Below are 11,830 nucleotides of genomic sequence, written 5' to 3'. Positions count from 1 at the left end.
CCCTAACCTGAGGAGGAGTCCCCAGTCTGGTGGAGAAGACACAACCCCTGACCTAGGAGATCCTGCAGGCTGGTGGAGGACTGGGCTCAGCTCCTCCTGTGCTGGGCAATTCCTTTTGATCCTCCACTATAAATGAAGGGGTTGAACCGTATGAGACTGAAGTCTTTTCCAATTGTGACCTCATGGCCTTCCTGCCTGATGAGTGACTCCTGGCCTTTGCCACCATAGTGATGTTTCTGCACACAGGGTAGTGATGTGCTTGCTTGTACTTGAAGAAGAGCACTGTACTAGGAGTCAGGATTCCTGCTGGGTTTTGATACTGGTATTATCTCTGACTTGAAAAAGCTACCCAAGTTGTCCAGGCCTCGGTTCTTTGTCTGTAAAGTGGAGCTTGTATCTGACTTCTAAGGTTTTGTTCAGTTTTCACATCTGACTTTATAATTGAAAAATCACAGAAGAGGTTATCATATTGTGCCTCCAGGGAATGCAGTGACATCTCAAAGGGAGCCAAAAACGTTAGCTTTATATATGGAATGGCTTCTAGGGGTGGGCTGGGTAGCAAGGGCAAGACTTAGTCCTACCTGTTCAGACCTGTCTAGATGGGACTCATGCACCCTGGAGACATCTACTGAGCATCTGTCGAGCCCATTGCTGGGCAAGGAGCCAAATCCTCTGCATTTTGAGTGCCTGAGGACCCCTTATAAGAGCCTCAAAGGTGGGGAAGTGGTGATAAGGAGGGGTGGGATACTGGTTCTAGTAGAATCACCTCTCTCTTAACCTAAAGTGCCCAAACTTCTGGTCATTAAATAGTTTTGACTTCTTGGTAGTTGGGTAAGAAGTGTAAGCTATTTGTGTCTGGGTGAGTTCAGGAAACTATCATTTGCTGTTTGGGGCTATGGGCCAAGCTCTGGGTGGAACATTCTCATGTTATCTAATCTAATACTTAATATTATCCCTATTTTAAAGATGAGGTGTCTCTGTAATTCTTCCACTATGAAATGGGTGTGATAACCATCTCTTAGGATGATAATAAGGAACAGATGGATAAAAACAGACAGTGTATTGTGAATAATTATAGGAGATTATTAACATATTGGCTTAGTCTAATAGATATTTAACTTTATTGCAGCTCTGGGAATTCTGAATGAGTTTTGGGGTCTTTGAAACATAGACCAAGAAGGCCATCTGAAAATCAATGATAATTTCTCATTGATAGGCATTCCAAACACATGTATTTCAAATCCTTTAACTCAAAGAGTCCTTTTAGTTCAACATTGTTCATAGGTTTTTACAAAATCCCCAAGATAGATTAATAATTTGGTGATGGTATTTTCATATACAAATAGTGAATATTCCTATTCAATGAATTCTACCCTCCAGGGAATGACATAGATGGAAAATGTTGAAATTTTTATATTTCAACCTGATGGGTCTGATCCAGTACTTCATATTTCCTGTGTCAAATTTCCATAATTACTTGACTGTATTTTTGGTTGTTTTGTTTTGGCCACGAGATATCACACTCTAGTTCCTCAATCAGGGATCGAACGTGTGCCTCCGGCAGTGGAAGTGCAGAGTCTTAGCCACTGGATCACCAGGGAAGTCCCTTGACTGTATTTTTGGATAGATTTTGGAACTGCTGGTAGTGTTGAGAAAATAGTGATGTGTGAGAAAAAACATGCAGAGAGTAATATTCTTAAAAAAAAAAAGATAATAAACTGAGGCCCAGTTTATTCCATGGTTTGACAATAAATGATGATTCCAAGGGCCTTTCTGGTCCAAGTGGGCACTTCTGGGCGCTGGACAAGCAGCCCACAGATGAAGAGGCTGAGGATGGAGAATGGGCGTGGTTGCAGTTGTGAGGTGGGCAATTGTTTTCTTCCTAAACCTCACAGGAGGGGCAGACTTTGAGCACTTAGCAGTCATAGCTGAGGGTCTGAACAACCAGCTGGCAACCAGTTCAAATAATCTCTGAACTAGAAGGGGATTAAGGATCATCTCATCCCATCTTGCAAATCATTGTGGTATCTTCTTACAACAGCAGTCCCCAATATTTTTGGCATCAGGGACTGGTTTTGTGGAAGGCAATTTTTTCCCACAGACCCGGGGGTGGGATGGTTTCAGGATGATTCAAGTGTACTACATTTATTGTGCAGTTTATTTCCATTATGATGACATCAGCTCCACCTCAGATCATCAGGCATTAGATCCCAGAGGTTGGGGACCCCTGCCTTATAACACCTTGAAATCTCACCCCCATTTGCCTTTAGTGTCAAGAGGTTCATTTCCTCCGAAGACAGTAGTCCCTTCTAATTATGGACAGCTCAGGTGGTTAGAGTTCACAAAATCACTAAGCTGGAAACTGCTGTCTTGAAGCTCCCATCTACTAGTTGGTCTGAGTCTTAAAGACAAGAAAAGTAACTCCCCCCAAATCACATAAGTAGAGAAGTAGCAGAGCCCAAGATTATTCCCTGTTGTGCCTCTGGGGGTCCACAGCTTGCCCTCTCTCCAGCAGTCCTCCCGTGAGACCGTGTCTCCCCATAGCCCCACCCAGAACAAGTCTGTTCTCCCCGGGGCCAGCTCACGGATGTGGCCAGAACTTGGCTCCCACTTTTTTTCCTTCTACGACTCAAAGGCCATTAGCTGTGTGAGCGATTCTGGCCTGTGGGTGTAATCTAAACAAATTCCTCCTAACACCTTAGAGTCTTAATAACACAGCTGCTTTACCATGATCTCCCAGAAACAATTAGGCTGAGTCACTATTTATGTCCTGTCCTGGAAAATAATTTTCTCTCTTGGTTGAAAAGAAGTTATTACCATCAGGCTCTGACTCCAGTCCCTCCATCTGCTGACCTGGACTTTCCTGGTTTCTTCTGTGCGTAGGTGGGTAGATTAGCTGTGGGAGAATAGGGGGGTTGGGGTTGGAGGGGGATAGGTTGCAATGAGAAGTCTCTTGAGATGCCCACATCTTTCCCCACTCTGGTCTGGGGTGTATTTCAAAAGAAAGATCCCACAGGGTTCTAGAAAGTACTTAGACCTGGAACTCAGGGTTGATTTTGGTCACTCTCCATTGGGCCTGAACCACTCATGGAATTTTGGATTCATTTCCCTCTTCCTTTAGCATTATAGATGAGAGAGAGAGAGAGAGAGAGAGAGAGAGAGAGAGAGAGAGAGAGTGTGTGTGTGTGTGTGTGTGTGTGTGTGTGTGTGAGTCATTTAGGTTGTGTCTGACTCTTTGCAACCCTATGGACTGTAGCCCACCAGGCTCCTCTGTCCTTGAGATTCTCCAGGCAAGACTACTGGAGTGGGTTGCCATGCACTCCTCCAGGGAATCTTCCCAACCCAGGAATCTAACCTGCGTCTCCTGAGACTCCGGCATTCCAGGCAGATTCTTTACCACTAAGCTACCAGAGAAGCCCATAGATGGGGTCACCAAAGCCCAAAGAAGTGAGATGACTTGCCTAAGGTCACCCATTTAAGATCTGGCACTAGATCCTAAATGTCCAGATTCCTCATGTTGGTCCTTTGCCCTTTCTCCAGCAGGTCCAGATTTTTCCCTGGGTTTCAAGGGCAATGACAGTTGATCCCTACCAGGTTCATCCGTCCAGGTTTTAGAACAAATAAATGCCCCCTTTGCATGCTGGGCCACTCATAAGCTCCCATCAGGGAGAAAACCTTAATCCCGGTTGGGTTAGGTTTCTTGAAGCTGGGCCCAGGTTGGCCATGAAATCTTAGTAAGGAGATCTTCCCTCGCCCCTTTCCCAGAAACCAGGGTCCTTTATGGGTTCTGCAGGTCCCACATCGAAGGGGAGGGTAATGTGGTTGGGGAAGTTGAGCGCCAAGGCTGAGGGGGCTTGCGATCCAGAGAAAGCACAGGGCTTGGATTTGAACCCGGCAGGCTTCCCGGAGGAGGAGGCGGGGCCGATGGGTAAGACAAAGGGAGGGGTGGATCTTCTTGCTGATGGGAAGTGCCCGACTGGAGGTTCAGACCAGGCTGGAAACATCCTTCCCCCCAGTCCCTCTACCCCGTTCCTCCGTCTCTCCGGCCCTTGCCCTTTCCCGTCGGGTCCTGGGGGGCGCTGCGGGCGGTGACGGCTCCCAACCTGCGAGGCCCAGCGCAGCCGTGGGGCGCGCGGCCGCCGGGGAGCAGGGTGAGCGCGCCCCGCAGGGGTCTCCTCGGCCCTCACAAGGCGTCGGCGGCGCTCGGGGCGGCCCCGCCCGCCGGCACCCCCCGCCCCCGCCCCTCCTCCCCGCCCGGGCTGGCGGGGCCGCGGGAACGCCGCCCGCTGGGCGCCGGGCCCGGGAAGCGGACGCCGACGCCGCCGGGCCCGCGAGTGCCAGGGGCCCGCCACTCGCTCCCGAGGCCCCGACGGGCGGGCACGCTGCTCGCGGCCCCGAGGCGGGCCCCGCGTCTCTCTCCGCAGCGTCGCCATGGCCTCGGTGTTCGGGAAGCCCCGCGCGGGCGGCGGGCCGCAGAGCGCGCCCCTCGAGGTCAACTTGGCCATCCTGGGGCGCCGCGGGGCGGGCAAGTCCGGTGAGTGGGGTGCGGGCGGAAGGGAAGGGGCTCGGCGGGGACGGGGCACACGGGCAGCGGCGGGCAGAAGCGGGAGCTCGGGGTGTGCAGGCAGGCTCTCCCACTGTCTTCAGGGGCTTTCTGCGCCCAGGTGAGCTGGCTGAGACACCGCGATTTTCTTCTGTGCCTCAGTTTCTCTGTTGCTTGGCTCTCCCTCTTGCTTTGTTTTCACCACCTCCGTGTCTCAGCTGTCTTGGGTTCCTGGCCTGCCTGTCCCTCTGTGTCTCCCCACTGACTGTGCCCTCCTTGTCTGTGATCCCAGCTGTCCCCTTTCGTGTCTCTGGTCCCTTGCTGGTCTCCTCCGCGCCTTGTACCACCACCCTCCGTCCCCTCTTCCGGGCCAGCAGACAGCCCTGGTGACTGGCCCCAGAGGGATCTGTGAGGCACTGATTCCCAGCCCCGTGCCCCATTAGCTTCCTCGCAGCCTTGCTGCTTCTTGATTTCGGCCAGGGGTGAAGGGGCCCCAAACCCCTGAAGGGAGGTGATGAAAGGCACTGACTTTGGGGGTTTCCCAGGGGGAGAGTGCCACTCCCCACTCTCCACCTCAGTTCCCTGCAATTCTGGAACAAAGTGTGAATTCTTTTCAAATGTATTTGTTTCAAGCCAGACCCTTCTCCTGACTTTCTGGAAACACATTGGACTGTAATCTCAGGTGCCTTGGACTGAGCCTTGATGAACAAAGCTCTTGGATTTCTACTCAGGCCATTTCTAGCAACACTGAACAGCCTTCATCACTTCTGGTAGCTATCACCCAGCTGGAGCTCAGGTGGTGGGGGTGTCACTGTAGGCAAAGATCCAGAAAAAGGGTTCACAGCCCTCTTTGCCACTCTCAGTCCCAGGCAGCTGAAGGTGGGAGGGCGCAGGGGGCTCCTCCACTGGCTGTCTTCCAGTTACAGCCATTAGTAAATGGCCATCATGGACTCCGCTATGAGTTTCCTTCTTTGCGAGTCACCAGGGGCCTCCTTTCCACTTTTGAAGCCAGCCCCCTGACTCAGAGTGGGGATTCTGAATCACGCTGTCCTACGGAAAAGACTTCCCCTCGTCCCTTAGAAAATCAAACTGTTATCCGCAGCTCTGTCACCGGTACATTAGCCAGTGACTACATGAATGAAGGAATTTAAATGTTAAAATATGTGTTCCCTGGATAATTAGTTTGCAAACTGACCCTGTTAGGAATCCTGGGATAGAATTTTAAGGATTTTCTTTAAAATATTGTGCTTCTTTTGAAGAGTCCAATATAATAGTGAGCTGGCCCTTGGCTTTACGTGGCTAAAGTTCTGAACAAAATCAGTCTTGTGAATGCATTCCACCTGGAGACAACTTCCCTGGGTTTTATGTTCTGAGAGACTTGCCTGATGAGTGTGGAGGCCTTAGAGGCGAGACTTGAGGACTAAGGACTAGAGTGTGTTTACTTGGGACTCAGAGGGTTCATATCCCTCCCAGAGATTACCCATTGATCAGCTCAACTTCTACTCTCTCTTTGGCTTATAGCCAAGACTGGGATAAATGCCCCCATACTTCAGAATCTCTGTGCCTCATCTCTGAAGGGGGTCTCTCTCTTCAGTTTCAGTTTCACTAGGCAGACCCTATGGTAACGGTTGATGGGTCCAGACGCCTTAAGTAGGGCCTTCATAAACATAAACACCCCTTAGACTTGCCTCTCATTTCTTTGCTTGCTGCCTCCCCCACCCCCAAAAAATGCAACTGGGAAGGACATGTTCCCCATATTTCTGGTTTCATCTGAGCCTTTCAAACCAGCTCCCCAGCCACATTCCCCCAGAGAGCAGAGGGGTTACAGCACCTAGAAAAGTCTTCTCTAAAATGAGAGGAGCAGCCTACAGTGTCCAGCAGCCAGACACAATGGGGATACTAAGCCAACTTCTTTCTACTTCTTGCAGCCCTGACCGTGAAGTTTCTGACCAGGAGGTTTATCAGCGAATATGACCCCAACTTGGGTAAGGACCCATCCACTCCTCCCTGTTCCTCTGGCTGTGTCCCATTGGACTCTCCCCTGCACACCCACATACACTGTGGTAGGTCCAGGCCTGACCGGAACCACGCATCTGGGGGCCAAGGGGAGGAGCCATCAGCATAACCCAGGCCATGGGCAAAATATTTTACGTTCCAGAAATGTACCCTTCCACAGCACACCCCAGATAGCTTGGGGCTTAGCCCAATTAAGAGAACTGAGAGATGTTGATTTGCCCTAAAATATTAGGTAGGATGAGACTTGAAAAAAAAAAAAATCAAACATTGCAGAACATCCACATCCATTAAGTGTGATTCTTTCAGACCGTCATTCAGTATACTTTTCCAGAAAAGCTGGACAAGACATTTGGAAAATTCCCTAGTGATACTAGGTTCTAAACCAGTTTTTTAACCACACAAGAAAACTAGTCTTGTTTGGTGGCTCTCTCATGGTATACTGGGAAAAGGGATGCCCTGGTGTCCCTTTTGAATCCTGAGTTTGAATCCTGGCTCTGTCACTTACTGGCTGTGCACCTTTGAAACAGTCACCTAACCTCTCTGAACTTTTGTTTCCTTATCTGTAAAATGGGCATAAAAATAGCTATCTCAGAGAATTACTGTGAGGATTAAAGAAATAATATATGTAAGAGATCTAGCCTAGGGCTTGACCCACAGGAGACACTAAATGCATGTTTTCTTCTCCTTCCTTCTTCCTTCTCAGATGGCTTCCCATCTTTGGTGGCTGAGATTCCAAGTTAATCAAATCAGTGTTTCTGAAAATTAATTTTAGCAGCAGAATGCTTTCCTCAAATAACTGCTTAATTGAACCCCAATATCTAAATAAATACAGAATTTTATTAGTATAAACATAATTTAAGCTCACATTTATAGCATTTCTTTATGGTCAACTTTCCACTGAGAAAAATGGGGTGTCTGGATGCTCTCTGCTTTTTGGAAATGGGGACTGCAGTCTTAGATTATTTTCCCCATTCATGAGAATTGAATAAGCTTTTGTGGAACTCCCGAAGGCCCTCTGAGGAAATCCAAGGCTCTGGGAGGACCCTCGGGGTCCCACCCATTGAAACCTCCACAGTGAAGCACCTCTCACAGCAGGCCTCTGATGGAATGCCCCTGTGACACCAGAAGGAAAGAGCTCTTTAGCCCCTAGGTGTCCATCAGCCCCTCAGTCCAGGCTGGGATATTGACTCCCAGTGTCAGACCAGGAAGGGGACGTCATGGCTATTTGGTCCATCGGCTTTTAGAATTTGTTCCTTAATCAGCAGAATCTCTTCTTCCAAGGAGGTCTTACACCAAACCCCAGGGTGTCAAACAGAGAAAGCAAAAGGGGTCCCTGGCTAAGTCAGGAGTGCAGGGCAGGCAACTTGCTGACAGTCCCTAAGGGGATTTATTCCTCGGAGTTTGGGGTGACCACCTGCGCTTTGACACACCCCTCCGCTGCAGTGGAGAAGTAGACCCAAGAACTTTCTGGGCCAAGGTCATCAGTAAGTCTGAGGGGAGCCCATTGATTAGCGGAGGTCAGTGACCTCTGGAGTGTGACACAGGACGCAATTGTGGGTGGCAGGGGTGGTGTTGGGAGAGGCCAGACTTGAAGTTGGTCACTGAGGGGAGAGGGAGGGAGAAAAGTCACATAGCAGGGATGTCTGGGAAGGAAAAATGGAGATGCCCAAGGACAGTGCCTCAGAAGACAGATTCTGCCTGCCTCAATATAAGTATGGGACATACTTATAACTATTAGCTGTTTATCTGAAATTCAAATTTAACTGGTCATCTTGTATTTATTTGATAACCCACCTCCAGTCTCTCTCCTTCCTGTCCCCCAATTCATACACTTCAGGCAGGGTCCCACCAGGGGCGCCTAGTACAGTGGTGGTTTGAGCCTCGTGATTGAGCAGTTTTGGAGTTCTGAGCTGGTGGAGGAATATGAAGTCAGACGGCTGAGGGTGGGGCAGCTGTGCAGTGGTTAGTCACCTCAGCCTTTGGTCTCTTACCCCGCCCTCAGAGCTTCTGAGCCTGTCCACTGTCTAAACATTCCAGCCACTATCCCATGGCTGGTTCCAGCAACAGCGGGGACTCTCTGACCAGATCCTCTTCTGTGCAGAAAGGTCTGAGCATCTAAGGGAGAGTTAGCCATGTGGAGATAAAAAACCTTCTAAGAGCTTGAGCCCAAAGAGGCTTCTTCGGGGTGGAGACCTGTGTGGTTCATTCCTGTTTCCAGCTTGGAGTGCAGTGTAGGCACAGCATAGATGATATTAAACGTGGGATTTGAAATTGGGTTTTAGGATTACCCTTTAAAGACCTCCTATTAGTGTGTATGTTAGTCGCTCAGTCGTGTCTGACTCTTTGTGACCCCATGGACTGTAGCCTGCCAGGCTCCTCTGTCTGTAGGATTCTTCAGGCAAGAATACTGGAGTGGGTTGTCATTCCCATCTCCAGGGGATCTTCCTGACCCAGGGATCAAACTAGGTCTCCCGCTTTGCAGGCAGATTCTTTACCATTTGAGCCACCAGAGAAGTCCAGACCTCCTATTATTATCCCCATTGTATAGGTAAAGAAACTGAGGCAGAGAGGGCTCAGTGTTTTGCCTAAGATCATGGAGAACTTCAGGAGTAAAGGAAGATAAGACACCACTCCAGCTGTCCTCCGTTAAGGGTATCCTTATGCTATTGAGGACTTCCCAGGTGGCTAGGTAGGTAAAGATATATGGGTTTGATTCCTGGGTTGGGAAGATCCCCTGGAGGAGGACATGGCAACCCACTGTAGTATCCTTGCCTAGAGAATCCCCATGGGTAAAGGAACCTGGCGGGCTAGTCCATGGGGTCAAAAAGAATCAGACACGACTGAGCATGCATGAGTGGTATGCTGTCGAGGGCCTGAAGTCAGAAGTCTGTGGGATCTCTGAGCCTCAGTTTCCCCATCTGGAAGATAGCACTAATAGACTGTGTTCTGTGTGTGAGTTGTGCCTTGTTATGGGACTAATAATAATGTTATGTCTTGTAATAATAATTAATAGTACTAATAAGTTGTGCCTTGTAATAGGACTAATAGACTGTATTCTGTGTGTGAGTTGTGCCTTATTATGGGTTGGGAGCTACTGGAACCAAGAGATTCAGTGCCTGTGTGCCTGTGCTGAGCACTCCAGGAAGGGAGCAGGGTCTCCAGAACACCCTCTTCTCACAGAGGGACTGGGGGAATCTTAGCTGGTTTGCCTAGGGCAGAATGACAGCTTCTTACCTCTCTTCCCCCCGCAGCCTGCTCCAACAAGGATACAGGTAACATTTCAGAAGTATTATCCTATACATACTCACAAGAGCGCCTTTGGTGCTGCTTTAAAAATTATCAGTGTAAATGAGAGGAAAACACTTGGGGGAAAGAAACTTCTCCCAGCATCAGAGTCCTCAGAAGCTCATTTAGAACTGGGAGTTGTGCTCTGTGCTCAGTCACTTCCATCGTGTCGGACTCTGACCCCGTGGACTGTAGCTCCCAGGCTCCTCTATCCGTGGGATTCTCCAGGCAAGAACACTGCAGGGGGGTGCCATTTCCTTCTCCAGGGGAATCTTCCGTGTCGCTTATGTGTCTCATTTCTCCTGCAGTGGCAGGCAGGTTCTTTACCACTAGTGCCACCTGGGGAACCCTAGGAGTTATGAAGCCCCGATTTATTAAAGGACTCCAGAATGTCCTGAGGGCAGGGAATTTGTGACAGGAAGGCAGGACATGACTGCATTTTGGAAAGGAGCCCCTACCCCACCCCCAGCCCCTGGAGTCACCTCACTTGCAAGGGAGCGAGGGAGCTGGGTAAGATGATCTCATGACCTCTGAGCCTTCTTCACTCGCCCATGTATGTTCCTCAGTTGCGGCCCAGTCAGAGCTGGAGGACTGGCGGGTCCACTGAACAGAGGGCGTGAGAGGGTCTCACCGTGGAGCCCTTGAGTTCACGTTCTTTCTGGTAGGGTGCTGTGTGCCCGTGACCGAGTTCCCTCGTCTGGGTCTCACCTCCTTGTCACCTCTCTTCAGCAGAGCTAACAGGAATCTCAAAAGGCTATTGTGTTGCATGGGGCTACAGTAGACCAAGCCTGGGCTAATATTTCCCCCCAGGCTGGGCACAGCAACGGTGCCTCCTTGGGCCCAGGACTTGGGAAGCACCTAAAAGGCACGCATCAGACAACTCTGGCAGGAAAATAAAGACAAATCTGAACGAGACGTAGGCATCCACTCTTCTTGCACCAAATATAGTTAAACATTTGGGGCATATTTTCCATTAGATTTTTTTTTTGTCTTTGAATAAGAGCGGCTATTTATCCAAGTCCCCGCAGCAGGCTGGGGATGGGAGCTGTCTGCGATTTCTGCTGGCTGCTAGTGGGCCTGGCCTGTGTCCAGGCCTGCCTTGTCTGCCAGTGACCCTCGGAGAGAAGTGTTTGTGAATTCCGCCAGAGTTGGGGGGGGACTATTCTCACAGTGGATTCTGCCAGCAAGGCAGAGAGGACCCCAGTTCTGCACAGAGCATTCTTCTTTGGGGTCATCTGGGGGCCCAGGGCCCCCCAGGGAAAGGTGAGGGCCAAGTGCACCCCACATGTGGGCCAGTGGCACAGGGGAAATTTGGGGGTGGGGAAAGAAATTGCCTGTGGCAGTGAGGTCCTCTTTGCAGGCCCTGCCACTTGACTCTTTCTCAGGTTTGAGGTCATGAGAACTTTGAAAAAAAAAAAAAATATATATATATATATATAAACCAATTTGAAATCCGAATAAGATCAGTCGTTCGGCTCATAGTATGGCACCAAAGTCAGTTTCCTAGTTTTGATCCTTGTACTATGGTTATGTAAGGGGCTAACAGTGTGGGGGAGAGAAGTGCGGGATAGGGCACACAGGAACTCTGTGTACTGTTTTGCAACTTCTACATGAGTCTAAAATTATTTCAAAATAAAAAGTTAAAAAAAAATCACCTAGGAATGTGAACCTGCCCTGGAAACTTGGGAGCATCAAGTCCCCAGCATCCTTTCCCAGGCATTGTGGAGGGCCAGGTATGTGCCTAGGGGCCCATCCAGTCCTGCCACAGCCCTTTGAGATGGTGCAGGGACAAGCCTTTAGCACAGTGCCTGACACAGAGTTGAAACTTGAAAACTGCTAGCCAGTGTTATCATATTATCCCTGGTGCTGCTGCTGCTGCCAAGTCACTTTAGTTGTGTCCGACTCTTGGAGACCCCATGGACTGCAGCCCACCAGGCTCCTCTGTCCATGGGATTCTCCAGGCGAGAGTACTGGAGTGGGGTACCA

At 49.7% G+C, this 11,830-nt stretch overlaps 1 protein-coding gene across 1 annotated transcript in view; it reads left to right on the top strand.

Moving 5' to 3' along the window:
* The first annotated feature begins 3,957 nt into the window (after positions 1–3,957).
* Positions 3,958–11,830, top strand: part of RASL12 (RAS like family 12) — a 16,634-nt gene continuing 8,761 nt past the window's right edge. The window contains exons 1-2 of the mRNA XM_069597611.1: positions 3,958–4,534; positions 6,472–6,528. Coding sequence (XP_069453712.1) covers positions 4,432–4,534; positions 6,472–6,528 — 160 coding nt within the window. The 5' untranslated portion in view covers positions 3,958–4,431. The remainder of the gene's footprint in view (positions 4,535–6,471; positions 6,529–11,830) is intronic.

Source organism: Ovis canadensis, chromosome 7 (assembly GCF_042477335.2).
Source record: "Ovis canadensis isolate MfBH-ARS-UI-01 breed Bighorn chromosome 7, ARS-UI_OviCan_v2, whole genome shotgun sequence".
Taxonomy (NCBI): domain Eukaryota; kingdom Metazoa; phylum Chordata; class Mammalia; order Artiodactyla; family Bovidae; genus Ovis; species Ovis canadensis.
The sequence above is the reverse complement of the archived record's forward strand: the minus strand, read 5'-3'. Positions and strand labels throughout refer to the sequence as shown.